Raw genomic sequence first — 27,104 nt, 5'->3', positions numbered from 1 at the left:
TAACTTGGGCAAAGTGCGAATATTCAAAGCCAACATGCCAAACCTAACAAGCGCACGTAAGGTGGTAGCAAATGTGTCATAGGGAGCCACGGCACTGCCTAGCTGCAGACGACGCACCCGCACGGATGGCGCGTCACGTCTCATCCACTCGTTGCTCTTCGCTATAACGTACCATACTGTGGCTTTGTAGTTAGTCTCTGCACTTTAAGGCCAGAGAGAACTCACAATGTCATCGGAGAAGAAGCACAAGTGCAAAGCCTTCTCTCTATAGAACAGATCAACAGCTGAGACCCAGCTAAGTCAGCCTCAAATGCAGTTTGCTCGACCTGAAGGTGTGGTGTTTGCCTGATGATTTGATTTTTGCTCAACCAACCTACCTACCTACCTAATGCAAAGTACCCATCTTATCAGCTTATCAGGCCTGATTGAGACATGCAGCACGCTTCCAGTTCCAAATCCCGTCGGATAGGCCGATAAGGTACCTTAAGGTAGGCACCTACCTTAGGTTCTTCATATCTTGCCTTTAAGGTGCCTATTTCCAATGGAAGTCTGACCTTGGATCGACTGGAGCCTTGCGTGAACTTGTCAAAATGCTCAAACTCTCAAGAGCACCACCGCCTGGCTGCCGCGTCATATCTGCAAACACAGGGCCTGCTGCTACAATTATTCAGCTGCTGTGCCCCAAGGAGACGGATGAAGCAAAGTAACCACAGACACAGCAATGACGGCGGTAAGGCGTCGTTTGGTGCCTTGGGTGTGTCGAGGGCTAGGCGGGTTGCAGTACCTGTGCGCGCCCTGCGTCGTGCGTCCTTCCCGCGTGGTTGACTCGCTTCTGGAAGACCGACTTTTGCTGTGGAAATGCGTTGAGGTGAGAGGAACGTGGAACTAACTACCTGACCTTAAGGTAAACAACCCGAAGTGAAACCTGAGCTCAGATTAAGATGGTGAAATGTGTATCACTGGGCGTGGTTTCCTCCTTCTTTTCCCTAAGGTATCTTATTCTCCGTAGATAAGTCAGGTAGTTGCAGGTGCACCTCAGTGCTTTCCGTGTTCCCTGGAAGGAAAGAGATACATGGAGTCTTCCTTCCAGTCCCAACTTGGAATTCAATGGAAACGGGAATTGACACCTGGAAGATATCCCGATTGAGAAAGGCGGCTTCCATTGATTGGAATTGCGGTGGGTCTCCCGCTCCTGCAGCAGTGCAACGATGGCGGGTGGCTCCTTCCTGTTGCTTTTCGTTGGCACTGCATTTTGCTCTTGCATTGGAGACGCAATTTTTCTCGACTTCCTCGCTCCTTGTTTCCCAATTCCGTCCCATACAAAACATTTTGATTCAATTCCGTTCATGCATCAAACTTCGACTTACGTTATAACTGTGCCGCATGAGCCTCGCCTGCAACATCTCACTTCCGGTACGAAGATGACTCCCGTTTCTTCAAATTCCTACCTCAGTCTCACGCTTCTCAAGACCCCTTGTCAAAATTTCTTCCGTTCCCTGCCAGCCTCCCCAGATGGAGAGATGCCCCTCGACATGGCCATTCATCCAGAACTCCAAGTTCCAGCACCCAGAAGGGAGAACAAGAGACGCTTCTCTGCCCTATTCCAGCCTTCTCAAAGTCTCTAGCCTCTCTCGGACTGTCCCCTCTTGCGGGCCTGATCTGATAATGAGGGAATGCCCCCCTGGCCACTCAACTTGAATCCCCCCTCCTCCCGGTCCTTTCTCATGTTATCTTGATGTTTCCGGACCTTGGTGGGCATCAGCGGGTACAACCCGGCGGTGAAGCTCCAGTCACGGTCACAGGTTCGTCGTCAACGTCCGTCAACGTCAGATCTGTGCAGCGAACCCCTGGCGATCTCCCTGTATTTTTCCTGCCTTATTCCCCGTCTTTGTTTCTTACCTAGCACCCACGCACCTCAAGCCTTGTCAGTGGCCACCTCACTGTCTCCCCGAAAGTCTGCGCCTGCATGGACCAGCTGAAGGTCCCAAATCTGCCCTTCCCCCTGTGCCCTGCTGCTCTATCGCGGGGCCACGGATCCCTCGCGACCCGCAACTATCCAAGCATCGCTGACCACGTCGACGGCACAGCAAGTCCTTGTCACTCAAGACTGAGAGTGTCTACGACTACACTATAGATACTTTGTGCTGCCAGTCTCCTCTGCTCGCTCGCTGTTACGAACCAAGTCCGAAGAATAGGCAAGCTAAGTATTTTGCTAGCGGCCGTTGACAAGCTATAATAGCTATTACCTAGCTCAAGGCAAGAAAAACAATCTCTTTCCCAGACATGACGACAAAGATAAGAGCACAGAATATGGGTACACGGCCATTCCATCGTTACCATGCTACATGGGCTCTCATACCGCATCGAGCTATCATTAAACGAATAAAGCACCTTTGTCGTCAGGTAAAGGCTGTATCAATGCTTGTGCCAAAGGTATAGGCCATTGAGGTTGGTGCTGGTAAATCCAGCTCGGCGGTTCCCCAAACGCCGTCAGTGTTTGAAACAACAGATATCCCCGAACTCATCGCATAGCCTATCTTGGAACGAACACGGAAGCGTCGTTGGCCTCTGCTCTGAAGTTTCCAGTGTCAAAGATATCAGACGGCTTTGGAGTACAACGTTGATCGGCCCCTCATCCCCGTCCAACCGCTCCAACCCTACGGACCTCCGGGCCCTCCATGCTGATAATCTTGACTCCGCTGGCCTCCAGGGCGCCCTTGCACTCGTCCCATTTCTCAGCGTCCACCGGCCTGGTGCCCTCTTCCACAATGAAGGTCCGGAACCCCTCCTTCTGGGCATCCAGCGCGGTGCACTTGACGCAGTAATCACCAGCCAGACCGACTACATAGACGTCCGTGACGCCCTTGTCCTTGAGAGAGGCCGCAAGTCCGCTGTCGGACACTCTGGGTGACTGGAAGGGGTCGTAAAAGACGCTGTACATCTCAACGTCCTTATTCTGGCCCTTTTCGATAACGGTGTCTACGGCCGAGGCATCTAGCTCCGGCACCAAGGCTGCGCCGGGCGTACCCTGTACGCAGTGCACTGGCCACAGGCGGGTGTGGAATGTCTCGGCGCTGTTTCGCGGGTTGACGATATCGATGGCATCGACAAAGGGTTGCTTGCCATCGTGGTTTGATGCGAACGAGACGTGGTCTTGGGGATGCCAGTCTTTTGTGGCAATCTTGGTGGTGAACGGTAGACGTAGTAGCGAGTTGACAACGGGATGAATATCACGGCCGTTGGTTACAGCAAGTGAGCCATTCTCGAGCCGATGTTAGTCTCACATATCCATATCAGCACCTGGAGCTCTCACTTGTAGCTTCAGGCCGCGAATGGGCCAAGATGCGACGAACGGGGAAGTACGACGTTCATCTAAGGTACTTACAGGTGGGCAAAAGTCTTCTTGAAAGTCAACGACGATCAGCGCTGGTCTGAAGAGATCCTCGGACATGGTGGCTGATGCTTAGTACCTAGTCGCTTGCCGTGGTTCTGGGGGCTGTCGAAACGGCTCGTTCTAGCTGTGTGGCTGGGCAGATGAACGAGTCAAGTATTGACCAGTCAAAGTAGCTGAAGCGTCCTGTACTTGACAGTGTGTTGGTGGCTTGCAAGATATCGTGTGTCGCGTGCTGCGCATCCAGGTAGAGGGGTAGATGGGTGCGCAATTCGTAATGGCATCAATGATAACGTCAGCTTTCCTTTCTTCGCCTGCTTATCGCCAACGGCGGGGAATCACTGGAGCAGTGGGAAACATGTCCTGCGATAAGTGAGTCTAGGGGTCCTTGCGACCAAATTACAGGCTTTGGGACGCTATTGGCAGGCGCAAATTGCGGCAGCCCGATCCGCAGTAGTTGTTCAAACTTCACAGACTCAGAGGTACGTGTACATGCCTTATCGGACGGTCCTGAGTCTTTCTTATCTTATCTCAGCTTATCGTAATTAGGTAAGTCAAGGTAGGCCCAAAAACGGGCAAGGCACCCAAACGTGGACTCCAACTCCAAAGTGCGATGCAACCACAAGATTAACACCCATCTGCTTGATTCGCTCATTTACTATGGATTAAGACCCCACCCTACACGACAGATTACCCCCCACGACGGATTACCTAAAATGGACGATTTTCTAGACTTTAACTTTTTAATATTATAACTACGAATTCGATTATTAATAATATAACGCTACTAAATTTAAAATTCTAAATATATACTAATAAATTAAGTTTTTTTATATTAATTATAGGCTTTAAAACTATAACTAGAGTATTACGAACGAGCCTTAACCTCTTTTTTTTACCCTTATAATAGCCTCAATTTATATAAATTATTTATTTAAATCTTACTATACTTTTTACCCTCGTAATTAGTTTATATAATTCTATTTAAGCCTCTAATAATTTAATAATTAATTAAGTATTAACTAGGGCTATATTTTAAGTATTTAATTATCTATTTATTTTATTAAATATTAATTTATAAGTAATGGAATTATAATTAGCCTCGCCCTTACCTCGTACTTAGAGCTTTAATACTTCCTAAGGTCTCCCTGACTTTTTAAAAAATAATAATATTATAATCTTAGGTATTTTTCAGGGCTTTTAATAATAAGGGTTCCTATAATAATATTTATAAAACGTCCATAAGCTATATTATAATAATAAATTTATTAAATAGGGGTTACTTTATATTAATAAGCTATAATTTTATTACCTCTCTAATTATTATATATATTTTATTTTATAAGCGCTTATTTTTAAATTTAGAAATAATAGCAAAAAAGTTCTTTTTTTAATTAATACTAAGCTAAGCTAAAGGTTATAATCGTTAAGCTTTATTATAATAATATATTTTAAGAAGTAAAAATATTAAAATATTTAGGGGCTATATAATATAGCTAGAATATAATAATAAATAGTATAAATAAATACCCTTAAAATAATATTATTATATAAAATTATTAAAAACGTAACTATTATAGTTATTAATAATAAGTAAACGCTTAGATTAGAGTTTTTTAGCTTTTATTTTTATTTAAGGGATAAATATTTTAAGTAGTTATTTTAGCTTAATTATATTTAAAGTTTACTTTATTTAAAAAGGATATAAAGCTTTACGAAATATAATTTAATATTTTTTTAAAGAATTATTATTATTATACGGTTTATTTTTTTTAAAAATAATTAATAATAAAAAGTAGCAGTTACTTATAAAAATATATTCGAATATAAATATCTAAATATAATTATTACGGCTAGCTAATTATAATAAGTATATTTAGTAAAAAGTTAAGGCTATAATAACTAAATAAATAATATTATAATTATAAATAGCTTCCCTAAAAGCTATATTTATAAATTATAAAATAAATAAAGCTTTAGTAATTAATTATAGTCTTATTAAGAAGAGTTCTTAATAAAAATAACTAAAAAGCGATTATAAAATCTAATATTAAGTTAATTATTAAAAAAGCTATAAGAAGTTTATTCTTAAAGTCTAGCTTAAGTTTATACTATATATAAATCTTATTTATAAATATATTTTTTTATAATATTATTATTTATAATTAACTAACCGTTTATTAAATAATTATTTATCTTTACTTATATATAATCGTCCATCTTACTTTTTTTATAAATATCCGTTCTTTATTTTATTATATAATTTATAATTATATAATTTATTTATAGTTCTTTTATTTTAAAAAAGAGTTATTTTAAGTTCGTTTTTTTTATATATATAATATAATAACTACTATAAGTTTTATAAGACGGCCCTCTAGCCTTATTATATTTATTAAGTTATAATATTAACTTTTCTTTTTAAAAAGTTTAGTTTTTTAAGTTTATAAATAAGTTATTTATTCTTAAATTAGGGAATCGTTAAGTTTATTTTATTAAAAAATATATTAATACGATATTAAGTTAAATTAAAAAATCGAAATCTTAAGTAGCTATATTTTATTATAAATTATTATATATTATTTATTTTTTTTAATAAAAATATAAAAATAATACTTTATTTAAATTATTACTCATGTAGTATTTAGTATTTAATCTTTTTTAATTTTAATATTTATAAAATATATTATTATTTAAATATATTATATAATACTTTTTATTAACGCTATTTATACTTATAAATAATCGTAATCCTTATTTAATAATTTAGGCTAATTTAACATAGTTAATTATTTAATAATAAAATCTGATTAGTTAAATTATAAAAAATAAGTAAAAGAGTTACGCTTTTAAAAAAAAGGGTTATAAAATTATAAAAAAAAGCTAAGGCTTATTAAAAAGGCTTAGGCTAAGTTAAATAAATCATTATCTAAACTAAAATATCTTCATATTTAAAAACAAATAATATTTAAAAAAAAGTCATATTATATTAAAAGAATTTCTTAAAGATATTAAAAATATTTTATTAATAGCCCGCAAAGTATAAGCTAATAATACCTTTTAAGGTTATTAATTAAAACGTTATAATAACTAAGAGTTTTAGTTTTAATTTTTAATTTTAATACTTTTCGAAAAAGTTATTAAGAATTCTAAAAGTTCGTAATAAGTTCTTATATATTTTTTTTATATTTATAGTTTTTTCTATTTAATTAAGAATTCTTATATTTTATTCTTTAACTTTATAATTAATAATCTTTTTAACTTCGTATTTTAATTCGTTAAGTTTCTATAATAATATAATCTTTTATATATAAACCTTTTAAATATTAATTTAAAAAATAAAATATAAAAAGACTAAATAATATTTTATTATATTTAAAAGTCTTAGCTTATAATTAATATTTAAAACTTTTTAAATAATTTCGAAAAGTCTAAGTTTTTTTATAATTTAGTTTATTACTTAGTTATTTCTGTTTTAATATTATAATAAAAAAAATAAGTACTATCCCCTTTTTCTAAAATTAATCTTTCTAATCCTTTAATTTATCTATATTTTTTCTTTATATATTAGTATACAAATTTCAAAATTTAAAAATACTTTCTTTCTAGATTTTTCTAAGTTTTATTATATTTATTATTACTTTAATAGCTTATAGCCCTTATTTTATTTTTTCTATATATTATTAATTAATATTCGTAATTTAAATAAAACGGGGATTTTTTTTATACTTTTTACTAACTATATTATTATATATAAATTAGGTTATTAATAATAATATTACTTAGTTATTCTAATTATAGTTTATATAATAATAGAAGTATATTTTAAAAATCTAATTAATTCTTTTCTATTTAACTATTAGTTTATAAATAAAAAAGTAGTTAATAGTTTATAATTTATACTAAGTTACAAAATTAAGGGATTTCCAAAACTTTAAAATAAATAAAAGTACTTCTATTAAAAATAATTTCTTTTAGTATATTATAAATAATAATAATATTTTTTAAAGAACGTATATACTAATTCCTTTACGTTACTAGCTTTTTTTATAAAGTATAAAATAAGTAAACTTAGTAAGTTAATCAACTATAACTAGGATATTATTATACTATATATTTATAAAGTAGTTCTTTAAATTTTAATAATTTAATAATAAAATCCTATAAAATCGATTATTATACTTTTTATAAATAATTATAATAATTATAATTTATTATATAGTTTATATAAACTATTCTTTACTTTTTTTTTATAAATTACGTAGTCCTTAATTATATTAATAATTTTAATATGTATAATAGATTTATTATAATATTAATAAATCCGTTTTTATATTTTAATAACTCCTTTAATAACTATATATAAGTATATTATAAATTTTTAAAATAAGCTTAGGTATTATTTTTTCTAATTAAGCTAGTATTAATCTTTTTTAATTATTATAAAAAGTTTTATAATTAATATAAAACTATTATCCCTTTTTTTTTAAAAAAATAATTTATATTTCTTTAGGGACTATAATTTTATAATTAGGTTTTTTTATTAAGAGCGTCTATTTTATTATTTTTTAAACTTTTTTAATAAATAATTTAGAAATTATATTTAAATAAGAACTCGCTCTATTTAACTTATCGTTTGTTTAAATTTTTATTTATTATAAAAGTTTATTAAGTTCTTATAATCTATATAAACTATAACTTTATATTTAGTTCTAAATAATTATAGTCTCTATTTTTAAAATATTTCGATAATAATTATTAGTTCTTTATTATAAATTTACTAATTTAATTCTACTCTATAAAATACTTTAAAATAAAAAATAATATAAATAAAGCTTTTTTTTATTTATTTTATTATTTTAAAACTATTTTTATAATGAAAATCCGAAGTATTAGTTTTAATTTTAAAAAGTTTTTAGGGGTTTAAAATTATAATAACTAGTTTAGAAATAACTAAGTTCTTAACTTTAATAAATAATTTTTCGTATTTAAAATCTTAAATAAATAGGTTATCCTTTTCGTATTAAGTTATTAAAGAAAGTCTAATAATATTAATATAGTTTTTAAAAAAATTATTAATAAAAGTTAATAAATCTTAAAGAAATCCTTTATATGTCCTTAATGTTTTATAATATAAGCTAATCCTTAACTATTTCTATTTTAAATACTTATATATAGATTTATTTTAGTATAATAATATATTTAAAAAAGTCTATTTTTTAAATATAAAACTTATACTTAGAGGGTTTAATATATAATTTAGTATTTTAAAGTTTTTAAAATATTATATAAATATATTTTTTATATATTTTAAAATTAAGAAAAAAAGATAAAAATATTATTAATATAAATAATAATAAAAATATTAACGAACTCCTAGAATATATAATTAATTATTATTTAAAAAAGTTATTAAAATATTAATAAGTCCAAAGGGTATAATAAAATATTTAAAAAGTTTTTTATAAATTCGAAATATTATTTTCTATTTATTTCCTTTTTTTAATTTAAATTTAATTAAATACTTTTTTAAAGTTTATTATAATAAACTAGTTAGTTTTATAAAATAGATCTCTAAGTTTAGTAATAAGTAATAAAAGATAATAATTTTTTCTTTATAATTTTATTAAGTTTTTTTATAATTAATAATAAATTTTAATTTCTTTTTTTTCTTTTTTTTAATATAAAAAATAAGGGTAATTCTATAAGAGATTTTAAAAATTAAATATATCCTTTTTTAAGTTTTTTTATTAATATATTTATTAAAATAATTTTATTTTTTTTAGTTTATAAAGTATATAAAAAAAGAACTTAAATTATATTTTTTTTTAAATTCGATCTCTATATTTTAATTACTATATTTTAATAATCCTATTTTTTTTAGGTTTTATAAATAATTTTATATATTTCTAGTACTTTTTTAAGTATAGTTTAGAGTCGTTCTAATCTTTTAATTATTTATATTAAATATAAACTTCTTAGAGCTTTTTTATTATCTTAACGAAAATTATATATTATAAATTTTTTTTTAAGAGTTATAAAAAATTTATTTAAACCCTTTTTTTTAGGTTATTTAGTAATTAAATTTACTTATTAAACCTAGCTAATAATTTAATTTATTTATAGGTTATATTCTTATAATTATAAGATTCTTAAGATAACGTTGATATTTTTTTAATTTTCGTAATATTATATTATAATTAATCTTTATAATTATTAATATATATTAAGAAATATATAGTCTCTCGATTAATATATCTATTATCGTAGTTAACTTTTTTTTTACCGTTTATAATTAGTATAAGTTATTTTTTTTATATTTATAATAAGTTAAGTTTATTTACTATTTTTAATAATATAAAACTTTTTTATGCGCCGCTATTAATTATAATACGTAGTAATTATTTATATATAACGAGTTTAATTAATAAGTATACGTTATATTATTATCTAGTTACGTATAAGAACTTATTTTTTAATATTCGCTTTTTATTATTATTTTATAATTAGCTTTTTTTAGTTTTTTTAATATTCTATTTTTTTAATTATTTTTTTTATTTTATTTATTCTTATTATTTTTTTTAAGCTCGTATTTTAAGAATATAATAAATTTAGTATTAGTTATATTTATAATCGGTTTATATTATATTATTATTATTTTAATATTATATAAAGAAGTTTAAACTTAATCTAAATATTATTTTATAAATCTTATTAAAATATATAATTATCTAGTTTAGTAATTAATTATTAATATAAATATCTTTAATAAGTTAGTTATTACGTCTTTATAAATAAAAATAGCTATCTTTTTTTAAGTAAAAAGTATTAAAAATATTTATTATCTAAGTATTTTACTTAAAATAATTCTTTATAAAATATATTTTTAATATTAAATAAGGAGCTATCTCCTTTTTATTTAAAATATTATAAAAACTTTTTTAAGTTTTATTATTTTATAAAATTATAATATTTATTTATTATTAAATAAATCGATATTTTTATATTAGTTTTTATTAAAATCTTCTTTAGAGCTAGTATTATTAATACTAAAATAAGATTTATAATTTATTTCTATTTAAATACGTTATTAAGTAATATTATAAAGTTTATTTAAATCGTATAATAATTCTTTATTAAAAATAAGTTTACTAGGGCCTACGTAGGGTTCTTTATTAAATTAAAAGTTAATTTTTTTTTAATTTTTTTAAAAATTAAGGTCTAGTTTTTTAATTATTTTAATTTTATTTTTTGTATAATAAGTCTCTAAGCTATTTTTTTAACTTTATAAATAAATTTTTTATTATTATCCTCTTATTTTATTATATAAATAAACTTAGTTAAAACTTTTTTTTAAATTAGGTCCTCTAAGCCTAAAGGGTCGTTTTTATTTACTATTTTATTATACTATATAAATAAAATTACTTATAATTTCTTTTATATTAGGTCCTCTTTTTTTAAACTTAAAAAGTTATTTTTTTTATATTTATTTAAAGTCTTTATATAATTTTTTTTTAAAAAAGATAAAAAGTATTTTTTTATAATAAGGTCTATTTTAGTCTTCTTTTTTATATTTTTATAAATTTAAAAAAATATAGTAATATATTTAAAATTATTATTTTCGAGGGTATATAGTTAATATATTAAAATAACTTCTTTTTTAGTTATAATAACTAGCGTTTTAATAAATAATAAAGAGGTATTACGTTCTAATTATTTATTATTTTTGAGTTTTTTAAGATATTAACTGGTCTATTTTTTATTATTTTAATAAGTAAAGTAATTATTATTATAATAAGCTATTTAAGAAAGTTATCTATAAAGGATTTTTTTTATTAGTAATATTAACTTGTTTTTTTTAAGATAAGTTAGTATTAAATACGCTTAGGTTATTAATAATCTCTAGTTATATATCCTAGCTTATTATAATTATAATATTTAAAGTCTTTTTTTATATAATTATTTTCTTTTTTATGATATTAAGGTTTATAAAACTATTATATTATCTATAAATAGTATTTTATTAATTATTATTTTAATTATTACGAGTTTTTTAGTTTGTTTAGAAACTATATTAGGGTTATTATTAGTATTTATATCTTATATTAAGTCGTTTCTTTTTCTTTTTTTATATTTATAAAATTAATTATTAATTTTAATAGCAAGTTCGCTATATTAAAAGAAGTTATTTAGTTTATTAAGCTTAATTAGTTCGTTCTTAACTTCGTCTTTTAGTTTTTTAATAAAATATAAATATTTTAGTATTATTAATAAGATCTAATTAAGTATTAAGATATTTAAATTTAGTAAAATATTCTTTTATTAATTTAGTTTATTATAACTATACTAAGTTATACTTAGTTTATTATTTTTTATTAAAATCCTAAAATAAGAACCTAAGAGCTTTTTTAAATTTATTAAAACTATAATAAATATCGTATATTTTAATAAAATACTTATTAAGAATCTCCTTATTAAAATATTCTTTTTAAATAAGTTTAAACTATTTAAGAGCTTATTTTTTAAAAAAAAAGCTAGTAATATATATAACTTTTTTAGTTTTATTAATAAAGTCTTTATAATAAAAGTTCTAATAATTCTTAATTTAAATTAAAAAATCTTTTAAAAAGTATTTAGGGTACCGTTATAAATAATAAATATACTAAGCTTAAACTTTTATTATCTTTTTTAAAAAGGGGTATTAATAATATTAATAGCGGCTTAAAAAAATATTAACTTCTTTTTTAAAAAAGTTTAGATATTATTACCCGCTTTTTATTTTTTAAATTAAATAACTTCGTTTTTTAAAAACTTAAATATATTAAAATCTATTTCTAAATTATTAAAATATAATTTTAAAGTTTTAAAGCTTATTTATAGTTTTATTATATATAATCTATACTTTAATAATATTTATATTTCCTTTTTTAACTTTTTTCTTAAAATCGTTTATAAGTTTTTTTTTAAAAAATAACCTCGTTATTAAAATTAACGTTTATTAGGGCTATTTTTATCTTTTTAGCTAAGCTTTAAATAAGCTACTTAAAGAAAATAAAAAAGCCTAAAATAAAAAAATTTAGTAAAAAGTATAAAAAAATATCGTTCGTACTATTTAATTAATTTTTTATAAAATAAACTTATTAAATAAGAGTAATTAAAGTATTATAACTAGCTAATTATAATAAGTATATTTAATAAAAATTAAAGTTATAATAATTAAATAAATAGTATTATAATTATAAATAGCTTTTTTAAAAGCTATATTTATAAGTTATAAAATAAGTAAGGCTTTAATAATTAATCGTAGTTTTATTAAAAAAGAGTTTTTTAATAAAAATAGCTAAAAATAATTATAAAATTTAATACTAAGTTAATTATTAAAGAAGTTATAGAAAGTTTATTTTTAAATTTAGTTTAAATTTATATTATATATAAATCTTATTTATAAATATATTTTTTTATAATATTACTATTTATAATTAATTAATTATTTATTAAACGGTTATTTATTTTATTTATATATAATCGTCCGTTCTATTTTTTTTATAAATATCCGTTTTTTTATTTTATTATATACTTATAATTACGTAATTTATTTATAATTTTTTTTATCCTAAGAAGAGTTATTTTAGGTTTATTTTTTTTATATATATAATATAGTAGTTATTATAAGTCTTATAGGGCGGCCCCTAGCTTTATTATATTTATTAGGTCGTAATAATAATCCCTAGGGGTTTAAATATAAATAGATTTCTTTTTAAAAATTATTTAATATTAAATAATCTTTATTACTCCCTTTTATTAATCTTATTTTATTTATATTCTAGTAGAGGGACTTTAAAATCTTATTAATATTTAAGATCGTTAAGATTTTTTTAAAAAGCTTTTTATAATATTAATAATAACGGATTTAATACGTTTTAAATTTATATAACGGGCCTATAATATTAATAATACGAGATTTTTTTTATAAAAAGCTATAAATAGGCGTTAGTTATTATTTTATTAAATAATTTGTATTATAAACTCTTTAATTTAAGTATAAGTTAGAGCGAATTTTAATTAGTTTTATATAATTATTTAATAAATAAAAAGACTATTCCTAGTATTTATTAAGTTTTTAATAATCTTTTTTTTAACTTTTTAATTATTATAATACTTCTTAACTATTTTAAGAAGGTAATATAAGGGATTTCTTAGTCCATAATAGCTTTTTAAATTAATTTACTAAAGCTAACGTTTATTTTTACGTTTTTTAACGTGTTTTTTTATATAATTAAATATAGCAAATTTATTAATAATTTTAGTATAATTTTTATAATTTTTTATTATTATTTAATATTTACGTAGTATAATAGTAGTAGTATTAAATAAGGGAAAAAGTTGGCCTAATCGAGCGATCCGTCGTAGGGGGTGATTCGTCGTGTGGGGTGGGGTCTTAGTCCCTGACGCTATCTCCATCCCGAATCGAGCAAGAACTCGTCCCTCGCAGCTTGATACACACCACATCATCGGCCTGAGGTGCCGGGCGCCATGCTGATGTGAGGAACCCTGCTATGTCCCGAGCATTCCAACATGCCCAGGACGCAGGCACTGGGAGTCTGGCAGTGGAGGGCATTAATGCGCCACCCTCCAACAGCTGAAGCTGAGCTAAGCCCGCCTCGGCAATGTCAGCACTCCAGTTTCTATCCGTACTCTTTAGGAATCCTGGGTCTAGGAGCTGGTCTCGCCCTCCACAGTCCACCAGCGGCTGATGGCGCCAACCATCCACCACTGCCACCCCACGGGGATCTCAATGACCACCCTGAGGGAGACGATGTGCTTAGATTCGATACTGCTCATTGGCTTGTGGCCGAAGCCGTGAGACATTGGTCGGAATCTTGAGCATTTGCTGAATGAATTGACGGCGACCGATACCTGGGCACTGCTACTCCGTACACTACCGACGATGGCCAACATTTCGAAGTACAGTTGGAGCAGACAAGGAAGGCAGGATAGGTACATCCTCGGCAAATGGCGTCGTTTGAGTCAAGCATCCACGTACTGTGCCAGAATGCTCCCCCGGGCCGTCAGTGGAGATCCGAGCTCGGCCGGGACAGCTGCTTCGGTACGCAGTTGGGCACTCCGTTTACCGGTTCACTTACTCTGACAATCGTTTCCCAAATATCCTCAGCTCGCCGATCGAGACGTCATGTCCACCCAATACCCAACGGAATCTCAAGTGCAGGCCACCAGTAGAATCTGGCACCAGGGTTGGCACGACTGACACGCGAATCTGTTGGCAGAGCTCTCCGCCATCCACACCTCGCCAGCATCAAAGCTCCCGCCCCAGAGCTCTCCACGAGCTGAGTCGCGAACAGAGAGCTCCTGTTCCGATTCTGGACCTGCGTCTCAGCCCTGTTGTGTCCCTCTCCAATTAGAAACACCAAATGGCCGCCCAACTGCGGAAGTCTCCGAGAGCTGCTGCCGCCGTGTCTCGACGTGCCACATCAGACGGCAGCCAGCCACTTCAGAGGTGACAGCCCAATAGTGCGATGCAACCGGTTAGCCTGTCGCACAGGTCACTCGTTGGAGGGGGGACGGCGATATCTGATAAGAGCTCCAAGCTCCGCGTTTACGTCGCAGGTTGCTGAAGAGCTGCCAACGCTCTTACACATACAGCATCTACACAACTGAAGATGCGTCTCTCTACCATTCTCCTGGCCGCGGTCGTCAGACCGGTCGTTTCTTGGGGCAATGTCGGTCACCGTACCGTCGGATACCTCGCTGAGAAATACTTGACTGAAGAAGCTGCCGCCATTTACGGGGACCTGCTCGCCAACGATCGCAACTATGACTTCTCCGATGCCGCGACTTGGGCTGATACGCTCAGAGGCCACATGGGCTGGGCAAGCAAGTATCACTACATCAGTACGAATACTGTCCCTTGGCCATGGCATAGCCACGCCGACAAGATCAAAATGCTCACAACTTGCCAGATCCCCGCGACGACCCCCCTAACATGTGCGGCATGAAGTACCCTCAAGACTGCCCAGCGACCGGCTGCATCATCTCCGCCATCACAAACTACGTAAGAACCACCCGGAACCACCCTTACTGCTCGGCAATCATCAAAACTGACATGCTTGGACTAGACATCTCAAATCCTCGACACGAGCCTCCCGCACATTGACCGCAAGAACGCGACAATGTTTGTAATACACTTTTTGGGCGATATCCATCAACCCCTGCACGCCACAGGTCTCCTCCGCGGCGGCAATGACATCCGGCCCGTCTGCTGGCGCCGGCAACCCAACCACGGCGTCTGCAACGGCCCCATGAGCCTGCACTCCGTCTGGGATACGCAGATTCCGCACCGCATCCGCGGTCTGCCGCCGCACCTGAGCATACCGCAGGAAAAAGTTGCCGCCGCCTCATGGGCAGCTGACCTATACCAACGCCAAGAGCAGGCAGGCGTCAACGCCACGGCTGGGCAGTGCATCGATTTGAAGACGGGTTCGTGTGCATTGGGGTGGGCCACAGAATCGAACGCGTACGTCTGTTCGCACGTGCTGAAGAAGGGTCTGGCTTGGTTGAAGTCAAATGACCTCAGCGAGGGGTACTTTGATGAGAACTGGGAAGTCGTCGATGAGGTGATTGGGAAGGCGGGCGTGAGGCTGGGAGCGTGGTTGAACGCCATTGCTGAGAGATTGACTGCTGAACAAAAGGAGCCTGTGTTTGAGGATCTTTGAGGAATCAAACAGGCTTGATCGTTGGGCATCACTCCCAGACTGAATGAGGATATCTGAGGCCCATACTTGGCGGGATCTGATCTCCTGCCAAGAGCCGACCTGCACGTCCTGGGACTTGCTTGAATATAGTCATGTTAACAAGCTTTGATTGAGAATAGAGAGAAATTTGCCATGATGTATACCAATCAGCCCCGTCTCCATTCTCTTTGGAATAGGAAAGTGGCGGCAAGTGCCTTGCATTTCTCAAAACACGCGATTGCAGCCAAGTTGAGGCAGTGTTCTTCACATTTTGACCTCGAACAAGCATTAAGAGCAACATTTGACAACGAGACGCATCAGAGAATAACGAGAATACTGATTTCATCATCGCATCTTGCTCTGCGAGCTATCTAATCCAGTACTGAGTGCGTATTTCATCTGGGCGGTGGTTGTCATTTTCACCATCCAGAATTCTCGCCAATTAATTGATTCAATCTCTCAAGTTGAAGGTGGCCGCATTGTAGCTGAGAAAACTTCTAGGGATTCGGTCGGAACGATTCCCTCCTCCCTGCGACAGGTTCTGGTAGAGAACAGCGTATACATTTTCCTAGAGTTGAGCTAGCGACATACTTCGATGAAGAATCGTGGTCCCTGTGAATCCGAGGGCTGGATACACTATGAGCCAATTTTCCACTGAACTTTCTCTCACGTCTCTAGATCTGCAATATTTCAGAATGATCCGGTCGATTATTACAAGCAAGCTCGTGATGTCTCTCCAGGCTCTACTAGCTTCAATTGGCAGAGGCCCAGTTCCATCCTGGGTTGACATAAGGATATTCGCCATCAGTATCGGCTGTAAAGTCCTTTCCACTCCGCATCAGCCGGACCAGCAAATCAATTGACCAGCCGAGGCGTTGTACAAAACGGTGGTTGATGTCACTTCGGAACCCGGTCGCTGAGTATCAAAGTTGGAGTCGAGGCAGGCCTCGAAGGCGGGGTTGGCAGGCATGTCGCAGGATGCTTCGGCGAAGTTGATCTTTTGTCGATTAGTGATTACTTACATGCACTGGTGAATCTGCCGAGGCCCCCTCAACGAAGTATACACAGGAGGCATATAAGTAGAATAACGGGAATTGTTGGTAATTGATGTTTGAATTGCGGTATTAACGGCAATCCCATCTTTCACAGAAAATCATAGGCACTCACAGAACAGATTCCCGAAAACAATGGCATCATCTCAAAACAAGCTCCCCGAGTCGTATGCCTCGTTGAACTACGATGGCCTGCTCGTCTCCCACGTCCCAGCGAGTTCGTCATCCGTCACAAAGGTCATTATGATCACCCTAAACCGGCCTAAAAAGTACAATGCCATGAAGGGAGATATGTTCACCGGCCTCGAGGTGATCTTCAACACCGTCAGCGAGGACCCGAGAGTTCTCGCAGTCGTCATCACAGGGGCAGGCAAGGCGTTCTCCGGAGGCGCGGACCTAGATGTTGGGTTTATGGGCATGGTAGCTCTGAAGGAGACGGAGGAATCAATGAGGGATTTCCGGGATTGGTGAGCCTTACCTGACCATAGAATTCGAAGAATGGTGATCACGCCGTTCAATCGACGTGGTATCTGATCTGATGCATACTTCTTCCTTCAAACAGGGGCGGACGCGTCGCGCTGGCAATCTCAAACTGCAAGAAACCCACCATCGCCGCCATCAACGGTCCGGCCGCCGGCGTGGGTCTGACAATGGTTCTCCCGGCCACCATCCGGGTAGCCTACGAGGGCGCCCGGTGCGGCTTCCCCTTCTCCCGGCGCGGCCTCGTCCTCGAATCCTGCAGCGCCTTCTTCCTCCCGCGTCTCATAGGCCTATCGCGCGCCAACCACGTCGTGGCGACGGGGGACATGTACGCCGTCACGGACCCGCTGGTCAGCGGACTGTTTTCAAAGTTTTTGCCCTCGCCGGGGGAGACGGTGGAGTACGCGGTCCAAGTCGCAGAGGACCTGGCGGAGAATACGTCGTTGGTGAGTACCAAGTTGATGAGGGATATGATGGTGTATTGTCCGGCTTCGCCTGAGGGGGCGCACGTGTTGGATTCGAGGGTGTTTGTGCAGCTTGCTGGGACGGAGGATAATGTTGAGGGGGTGAAGAGTTTCTTGGAGAGGAGGAAGCCCAGGTTTACGGGGTCTGTTGATCGGAAGAGTGTTCCGTTTTGGCCTTGGTGGGATAGGGATGATGGGAGGTTTGTGAGGCAGTTGCAGAAGGCTGCTAAGCTTTGATGAGATATGAGAGATGAGAGATGAGAGGCTCTGATGAATGAGTGAGTGAGTGAGCGAGTGGGTGATGAGAGTGAGATGGAATATATCGTGTGATTCGTTGCACTTGGGTGAGATAAGTAGATCAAATTGACAATCGGAATCGGGGATTTCCATACGTATCTGAGCAGCCTTGAATGCCTTCACTCAAGTGTGGCCAAATCGATAATGGGGTGATCTTTGCATTGAAGTAGTCTGGCCTAGAGACTCAACAAGTTCATGCTACGACTACTCATATGAAGAGCAGTTTCTCTTAGGCGCCAAACCTTCCAGCAGTGGTATAGAACTTCACTCTTCACTCTTCAGGAACTCAATGCTCTCTCATCGTGATGAAGGTGAGAAAAGAGTGACACGCTCATGTTTACATGTGAGTGAGCGCACGAGGTGTGACAGGCGTCGTCCAGCGCATCCGCTAACGATTTAAGCACCGTGACACCCTAGTCCCGATCTTTAGGATCTTCTTGGGGGTGGATCCCCCGGATCGATCGCTAGTTGCTCCCTGGGCGCAGTGGGCGCAAGTGAACAACAAAGAGGCGCTTTGCGGGTGGTGACCTCATTAAACTCAATGTCACAGCGTCATAGACGGCATAGCTACACATTTCTCGTCCCATATTTGACCCGCACGCGTCCGCATGCCAGCTGAGATGCCTGCTCTGATGTGATGGGATAACGAAACTATCCATTGACATTGATGGCATCTCAAGATCCTAATCGTGACCTTGAGCAAAACGGCTCCAAAACCATGTCGCAGAACGGAAACACAGGCAAGGATGGACGGAAGAGGGTCCTCGTTGTCGGCGCTGGTGCTGCTGGGTAAGTCGAATATCTGGGATGGACGATTGACACTCGCAAGGCGAGAGACTCACATGAAGTAGCATGGCGACGGCATACCACCTATCGAACCATCCGGACAAGTTCGATGTTACTCTCATCGACTCGGTCGACTACTGCGGAGGGCAGGCCTTTTCGATGCCTATTAACAAGGAGCGACACGGCGCGAGTTGGTTCAACCAGGGCGTGCAAGGCGGCAGCTACATCTTCCACCACACGTTGACCATGTTCGCCCGCCAAGGCTACCACGCTGATCCCGTCAAGCTTCAAGTCTCCTTTGGCAAGGACGATAAGTTCTGGACCAACGTCTTCCCTACCGAGTTCATCGAGAAGCATCAAGCCGAAGTCCGCAGACTGGCTTTCATGCTCAAGATCATGAGGTGGTTTGAGGTCTTCTTCGCACTGTTGCCGTTGAAGATTGTCTTCAAGCTATTTCGATTCTCGGACGAGTTCACAAACGTTGTAGGATTACCCATGACGGCTCTCTTCCTTGGTACTGGTAACGCGACGCCAGAGGTGCCCGCCATTATGTTGGAACGTCTTTGTACTTCGCCAACGTACGGGATGTGGTACCCCGCCGACCCGAATAGCGTCGCCTCTAACCAACCACCCATGGTTGTCTTCCCCAACTTCACCGATTTCTACACTACATGGAAGAAGGATCTTGAGTCCCGAGGCGTGACTGTTCGCTTGTCGACGGAGCTCACCGAGGTCGTCCACCGCAACAAGCGTGGCGTTCTCGTCAAGACCAAACCTCGCACCCCCGTGGAAGACGGACATAACCCAGTCGGCGGCGACCCAGACGCAATCGAGTCAGAGGAGCACTATGATGAGATCGTCATGTGCGTCCTTGCCGACACCGCCAAGAAGATCCTCGGCAAGACCTCATCATGGCGCGAGCGCAAGGTGCTCGGCTCGGCCACCTTCTCCGACGATATTACAATCACGCACAACGACGCCGACTACATGAAGAAGTACTATGAGAACTTTTACGACGAAAAGAAGGCTGTCAAGACACTAGGCAAGAAGGGCGAGGTCGACGAGTCGTCCCGCCTCGCGTTCGCCAAAGACAACTTCAGACCCATGTACTACATCCGCATGTACGATGACGACCTCTCGAAGCTGGAGATGTGCTTCGACACCACCAACTATCAGTCCCAGTTCCCCGACAAAGTGCCCTTCGAGCAGCACGTCTTCCAGACGATCTACCTCAACAAGCACCGCGACCGCAAGCACTGGACCGACAACGAGATCGACAAGGACAAAATCATCCGCGCCGACTGGTGGCATCAGCTGTGCCACACGTGGAAGCACTACACTTTTGTCGTACCGTGGATGATGTTTCTTCAAGCCAAGAAGCGTGTCCGCTTCGCGGGATCGTGGACTCTGGTCAATGCGCACGAGGTCGCCATCATGTCTGGTATTGCTGCCGCCGTCGATATGGGCGCAGATTACCCCGAGGACTTGGAGCACGACAAGTTTGCGCTCTTGTGCTTCAGACTGTACTATCTGTTGGCGTATGGAAAATGGTACCGTCGCAAGTTCAAGGACAGCAAGAGCCAGAAGGCCAAGGATGGTGCGAGCTGGGCTTCTGGGTTGTATGGAAGTGTGTACAAGGGTCCTGGTGTCGCTGAGCAGGAGAGGTCGGTTTGGAGGGAGGAGGTTAAGGCTGGGCGAAGCACGGAGAACCTGGCGGATGGTAACAATGGAAGGAGTCAGCCTTAAGGTTGTGTAAGGAATACCTGAACATAGATTCTCTTGTAAGATTATCCTAGAAGATCTACCAATTAAAGCTAGCTACTTACATGATTTGAGGCTCGCGCAAGCCGGATAACGGTCTCAATTATGGTAATATCTTAATAGGGAGGCATGATCTCTGCTTATTTATAGCATGCGAAACAGGGACCAAAAAACCCAGTCTACTGTCATTTAAGCGCGGCGACTTGAAAGATTTCAGCCCAACGACTAAAGCCGGCCTACTAAGCTATGCTGCCTCGCAGACAATGGCGCGGCTACCTTGTACATCAACCAAGGGCGTCGCGAAACAGGCGGCTGGGGATGATGGAATTGGGGTGTGATCGCTAGTGGAGTCGGCACCAGCCGAGAGAACATTCGGTTTGCCGACTTGAACGGTGACGGTCGTGATGACTACATTGCCCTTGATAGTTCTACAGGCGGGCTGAATGCGTGGTATAACCGCGGCCCGCAGAGCCAGAATTGGGCTACTGTTGCCCCCTTGGTGTGGTGGAACCCAGGATCGATCGCCTCCGGCGTAAGCTATCTACCAAAAAGGTCAACCTCGAATATGGCGACATTTGGGGACTTGAATGGAGACAGTAGGGACAAGTTCTTATATATTGGAGTCGAAGATTGGAGTGTTTATGCATTTCTCAATGGATGCTAAGAAGATACTCTAGATGAGTAGTTTCTTATATCTGTAGTTAGTACTCACAAAAGTAATGATACATCTTTCACCATCTTCCAGGAACATCAGGGCAAGATGATCGAGCAATCCAAGGTAAGGAGAAGTCCTGTCTCTTTCCTGCCCGATTAGCACAACCAAGAAATCCTTAAGTCGGCGACTTGAAGCCGCAAAAGTCGGATGTCGCTCGCGACGGCGGACGCACCCGCAGAAGACTGAGGAGCCTAACCCTCCGCTACCTACTTAGGTTTCAGACCCGAGAAAACGAACAAGGCAAGATGGCCGAGCGGTCTAAGGCGCTAGCTTCAGGTGCTAGTCAAGTAATTGGCGTGGGTTCGAATCCCACTCTTGTCATCTTCTTTTGCTTTTTTGGTCCTATGCATATCTATGTCCATCATTTCATCATTTGGACATGAAAGCAGCCGTCGAAACTCATTGTGGTTGATGTTAAAGATGTGCTTAAAGTTAGCCTTGGATATCGGGTGGCCAACAACGGTTTTGTGCTCCACTTATGCCGAAGAGTCCGGGCTCCCGCTCCGCGTCCAGTCTCTAATCCCCGCTAAAGCATCTCCATACCTTGACTCTACCCATAATGCAATGAACGGCAATATCATCGAACAGGATGAAGTTGTTTGAAGAAAAGTGTACGTCATGGTCCTCATCTAGCCTTCATCTGAACCTTAATCATCTGTGCCGTCTGCTCGCTGTTCCAAGCCTCCTGCTGTTTCTTCGCCTTGGCTACCAGCGCTCTCTGTTGTGGGAGCGGCAAGTGCGTCAAGGCCTGTCGATCGGCCGGGCGCAGCGTGGCTAATTGCTTCTCGAATATACTTTCCCGGTTGTCTGCTGCTGTCGTCAAACCCTTCTCGCTATGGTGACTTGCTGTCAAGGCTGTCGATGTGTTTCCTTTTGACGAGCCTTCCCCAACCAGAAGCGAGTAGCTGACTTCCCTCTTGCTACTCTTAGGGTCTCGGCGATCTCTGGCTTTCTTGGCACTTCGATGCGATACGATCTTTCCAGATGCCAATTCTCTGGTGTTCTCGTTCGAGTCGACGAAATGCCGGCATCCCAGACTATCCTCGCTGCCTCTACCATAACCAGGGTCGAGATTATAAAAGTCTCTAAACTCCGAGTCTGGCTTGTCAATGTCTATTCGGCAGTGGGACTTGCCCGTCATGTGCTGCCGAACGGCCTGGGCTGTGTTCCTGACAGACCCGCAGTAGAGACACTCCTTGTACTCAACCATGACGAGGTGAAAGTATTTGATCAATGTCTCGAGGTCTACTATCAGACTTTCAGGATTCGGTAAAGACAGTCCGTGGCGTTTCTGCATGTGAACCATGTTTTCTGCGAATGCTGGGCTAAGCTCACTGCAAAAGAGACACTGGCTGGGGTTAAAGATTTCTTGGGGTTCGGTGTCGTTCTCGTCTTCGTCCGAGTCTGGAAGGGATGCTTCTTGAAGCCATTCGCTGAGTTCATTGGGGTCCTCGAGCTCGGCGACAGGGTCCGACCGTGGGACCGATAGTTCTGACATGCTAAGATAATGTAGACTTCTTGAGCTGTCCACTGGTACAGCGAGTGTATCTTGCGACCTGCTAGATGTATCACACTCGAACAACGATAGAGATGATAAAGAAGCTTAAGCATATACACTTCCAAAAACACTGGGAGTGCATGGCCATTCCTAAGGGTCTTATAGACTGAGCTTGAAATACAATTTCCACGAGCGCAAGGCCCAGACTCGAGTTTCTTGAATAGACGGAATAACAAATGGGCCCAGAACGCCGCTGAGATACTTCTAGACCTTCCTATTTGCGTAAGTCGCCGTATGACTGCATAAACAGAGCTCAAAGAGGCAGTGGAGTGGCGGGGATCTGGTGGAGGACCAACCAACAACCAGGTCTTTCGCTGTGTTGCTTGTAAGAGATTACCAACAGAACAGACTCACTCGTATTCGGTCACAAAAATCATTTTTGGAGATGCAACCTCTGAGACTATCTCAAAACTCGATTCGTGTAGATCTCGAGGATATAATTACGTCGTGAGTTGGACATCGCTACCCCCATGTGTCGGGGTCCCAGGCCCTGTTCTTGCGTTTTCATCTGCCGCTGGCCGTTTCGAAGATTTTGAGAACCATCATCCATATTTCATCTGTATGCCTTTCCGCGGAGCCTTCTGCTTACGCGAGGGAGTTGAGGTCTTGGTTTCAGTCAGCAGCAAAGCTGAAGAGATGAGATGTTGCTGCTCGAGAGTCAGGCAGAAGGAGGCATGTTGTACATGAAGCGAGATGATCAGAAGTACAAAAAGTCCAAGGTCCTGCCATCAAGAAGCTGCGCCTCTCGTCTTGACGCCAGACAGGAACTATGACCACGTAGGGAAGTGTTTTGAACAAGAATGTAAAAGACGCCAATAATGTTTACGTGTTGCTTTATGGGTGTTCCCCTCCAATTTCTGTGGCGAGATATTCAAGGAAGAATAGCCAGATCCAGGGACCGAACATTGTTGAACGGTGTAAGTCCATGGCCTGTTCCGAATTATCAACGCGATTCAGAGTCAGGCTAGTGTGTGCGTCAACACTCAGTGTCGTGGCATTGGTAGGCAGTGAAAGGCTGCAATTGAGCTGGACGTTCATCCTCATAACAGGTCTCGGCGGATGTTTCTGCATCTTACTCATATTAAAGCATGTTACCTAAAGTTACTCAAGGCTACAGGTGATTATCTAGAGGGCTTGATGACGGGAAGACTGGCACAAGGCCAAGAAGGGTTGGTCTCTGGCTTGCCGAACTCCACATTGCCAACAATGGTGTAAATGTTGTTGCAGAGCGGCATCTTGACGTAGCCAGGCACGCGAATGCCGTTTCCAAACCACAAGCTAGATCCCTCGCTGGGCTGGATGTTGGTGTAGTTCATGTTGAAGTTGTTGTTCATCCGGCCGCCCTCGACCCAGCCTCCATACACGGCGGCGACGATGTCTTCCTTTGTAACACCACCCCACTGCTTGCCATCCATGGTGTCCGTACCAAAGAGGGCAGAGAAGGGGTTGTTTTCACTGGGCCTGATGGAGGGGTGACCGATGCTCAACTCCACACCCTCGTTTCTGATGTCGAGCAGATAGAATAGGGCGCCGTTGTAGCAGGCGGCAGCCCTTTCATGCGAGTCGGCAGGCAAGAATGGCCAGAGAGAATCGTCTCTCTCGGTCTTGCCCATCTTGCAGGGGAGACCGGTTTGGCTGGTGCTGCATGTTAGCCGAAGCCTATTGGGGTGGCTAGAGGGGGCTCGGGGAAGAAACATACAGAACGAATGGTCTCCGAGCGGAGGGAACAGTCTCCCACGCGGCCAACATGAGGTTGGGGTAGAAGAGCTTCTTGATCACCTTGGACATCTCCCTGAAGTCAATGTCATCGGGGGTAGCAGACATCAGACCGTTGTCCAGCGCGGCTGTCAAGAACTTGATCGTTGCGTCATCTCTAGGGGTGAAAATCCTCTTGAGGTACTCGACCTCAGCTGCCTTCCAGCTGTCAAACACGTCGCCCATCATGGCAGACAATGTTCCGTAGGCGGGCTTTGGCGAAGCACCACTGTTTGATGGCATCAGTACTTCAAGCCTTCAGCAGTCATGATAGTTGAGACTTACGGGAGGAGGAAATCCTTTCCAATGGCCCAACTGGTGAAAATTGTGTAACTGCTGGTTGTGGTGATTTGAGATCGCATGGTCTGAGTGAGGAAACTCTGGAACAGCGTAGAGTACACAACTTTCCAAGTCATTAGCTTTGAACACCACGTGCCAGTAGAGAGTGCTTGTGAGAAGGACTTACAGATGTTGTTGGTGTAAGCTTGCGCAATGCCAACGACTCCGTAGATGACGTTGAGCATGATTCTCTGCATCCTAGCCGATGAGTCGCTCTCTGCAAGAGGGACAGAAAACTTCTCGGCAAAGAGACCCATCTCGGACTGGATGTCCATCTGTGCCTGGTCAAGAGCCTCGAAGTAACGGCGGTGAAACTAAACCAGCTATCAGTCACTATTCGTATGCCTACGGCATGTGATGTCCCCTAGGTAGTGTAATATGGAACTTACTTGGTGCATCTTGGAGAAAGAGTTGAGAATCAGATGACCAGCGGGGTACTTGGTATCCTCGCAAGTCAACGAAGTTGAGCAAGGCACGTCAAGCAGCTGCGTGCATCGCCACATTTCCGGGCCACCGAGGTACCACGACGCGAACTGGCTAAACTCGAACTTGACCTCGTTCGGTCCAGAGTCGTATTCCTTCCAGGCCTTGAGCACCTCGTTGAGGGCCTCGGTGGCGCCGGCTGCCGCCCATCGCTTGTCAGGCAATGCCTTTGCATCGACGACGGTGCCTTGGCACTTGACGGTCTTCCAGTCCACGGCGGCGGCGGCTAGGGCCGTGGCTGAGGATAGCCAGACGGCTACAAATGAGAGGCGCATTGCAAGAAAGACTTTGTATTGAGGCTGAAGGAACGTAACCGGTTGCGAAGGAGCTCTACCTGCGAGTATCGGCTCGATCGAAGACTGCTGGTGACAGACGGAGTCTTATACATTCCTCGTCCGACGTCTTCATGATGGGCAGCAAGTGAAATCAGAATATTGAGGTGACAACAAACAACGCCTGTCGCATACATCCTCAAGTCGCCCGCGACTTTTTTGTCACGAAAACCTAGACCAGGTAAAATTGTGGAAATGAGGTCTGCGGTCATTGGCAAGACTTCGCGATTGTCTCTTCTACGGAGGTTGCCGAAACTTTGATCGAAAATCTGATTAGATGTGATTTATCACTTTGACTCTGCTAATCTCGGTATCTGATCGGCAATAAGGCGGAGTACTGGGTGCGGGAGTTGCAACAAGGATGGGGGGTGCTTTGAAAAGTTTATCTGGACTGTGGTACAAACATTGACCAAGAACTTGCTCGTCAAGCTTACTTGAGCCTTGATCTCTACCCGGTCATTCAACGAAGTGTTATTGGTAAGTACCCCAAAGAATTGATTGATTGACGCCGACTTACCAAACTCCTGCATCTGGAAGTTTATTTCATTCTTTCTTCCACATCTATGGCGCTTTGGGTACTTGAAAATTTGAGCTCTTACAGGTTGACGAGATATTGCCAGCTCAAGGAACATTTCCCTACCAGGCTATTTCTCCAGCAGGCATTGAAATGCTGAAACCATCCAGGTGCTCGCGCTCATGATGGATTATAATGACGAATCACTTCGTTACTAACTTGATCACACAGCTGGGCAGAAAATGGCAATTCTTTCGCCTTTTTGCCTACCGCGTGTTTCGCCAACCTTCTCATTTCTCGCTGGGTTGATCGCGGTTTTGAGAGCTGATCACTGATGGGGCCAAGCGTTTTTGCGCTTCTTTGAAGTCTGTGCTTTTGACAGCGATCAACAAGAATTGTTGCCAAGACAAGGTTGAAAATTCAGAAAA

General features: G+C 38.6%; 6 protein-coding genes and 1 non-coding gene across 7 annotated transcripts; 4 read left to right on the top strand and 3 right to left on the bottom strand.

Annotated features, from left to right (window-relative positions):
* Nucleotides 1-2,632: 2,632 nt before the first annotated feature.
* On the bottom strand, nt 2,633-3,451 carry PNC1 (NAD(+) salvage pathway protein; the record flags this gene model as incomplete). The annotated part of the gene is made up of 2 exons (XM_053198139.1): nt 2,633-3,262; nt 3,386-3,451. The coding sequence occupies 2 exons, from the start codon at nt 3,449-3,451 to the stop codon at nt 2,633-2,635; spliced, it is 696 nt and encodes a 231-aa protein (XP_053044477.1).
* An 11,618-nt stretch (nt 3,452-15,069) lies between these two features.
* Nucleotides 15,070-16,122, top strand: N0V96_000902 (uncharacterized protein; the record flags this gene model as incomplete). The annotated part of the gene is made up of 3 exons (XM_053198140.2): nt 15,070-15,301; nt 15,370-15,461; nt 15,526-16,122. 3 exons carry the CDS (start codon nt 15,070-15,072, stop codon nt 16,120-16,122), a joined length of 921 nt encoding a protein of 306 aa, XP_053044478.1.
* A 1,205-nt stretch (nt 16,123-17,327) lies between these two features.
* N0V96_000901 (uncharacterized protein) lies at nt 17,328-18,373 on the top strand (the record flags this gene model as incomplete). The annotated part of the gene is made up of 2 exons (XM_053198141.1): nt 17,328-17,659; nt 17,755-18,373. 2 exons carry the CDS (start codon nt 17,328-17,330, stop codon nt 18,371-18,373), a joined length of 951 nt encoding a protein of 316 aa, XP_053044479.1.
* A 778-nt stretch (nt 18,374-19,151) lies between these two features.
* On the top strand, nt 19,152-20,965 carry N0V96_000900 (uncharacterized protein; the record flags this gene model as incomplete). Its single annotated transcript, XM_053198142.2, has 2 exons — nt 19,152-19,222; nt 19,285-20,965. 2 exons carry the CDS (start codon nt 19,152-19,154, stop codon nt 20,963-20,965), a joined length of 1,752 nt encoding a protein of 583 aa, XP_053044480.1.
* Nucleotides 20,966-21,934: 969 nt separating this feature from the next.
* Nucleotides 21,935-22,016, top strand: N0V96_000899. The gene has a single exon. It is a non-coding gene; the product is annotated as a tRNA-Leu (tRNA).
* A 304-nt stretch (nt 22,017-22,320) lies between these two features.
* Nucleotides 22,321-23,193, bottom strand: N0V96_000898 (uncharacterized protein; the record flags this gene model as incomplete). Its single annotated transcript, XM_053193115.2, has 1 exon — nt 22,321-23,193. The coding sequence occupies one exon, from the start codon at nt 23,191-23,193 to the stop codon at nt 22,321-22,323; it is 873 nt and encodes a 290-aa protein (XP_053049233.2).
* A 1,181-nt stretch (nt 23,194-24,374) lies between these two features.
* Nucleotides 24,375-26,105, bottom strand: N0V96_000897 (uncharacterized protein; the record flags this gene model as incomplete). Its single annotated transcript, XM_053193116.1, has 5 exons — nt 24,375-24,888; nt 24,953-25,237; nt 25,294-25,411; nt 25,475-25,661; nt 25,737-26,105. 5 exons carry the CDS (start codon nt 26,103-26,105, stop codon nt 24,375-24,377), a joined length of 1,473 nt encoding a protein of 490 aa, XP_053049234.1.
* Between the last annotated feature and the right edge of the window lie 999 nt (nt 26,106-27,104).

This window comes from Colletotrichum fioriniae (assembly GCF_027942845.1).
Source record: "Colletotrichum fioriniae strain IMI 355084 chromosome Unknown scaffold_1, whole genome shotgun sequence".
Classification (NCBI taxonomy): Eukaryota; Fungi; Ascomycota; class Sordariomycetes; order Glomerellales; family Glomerellaceae; genus Colletotrichum; species Colletotrichum fioriniae.
The sequence above is the reverse complement of the archived record's forward strand: the minus strand, read 5'-3'. Positions and strand labels throughout refer to the sequence as shown.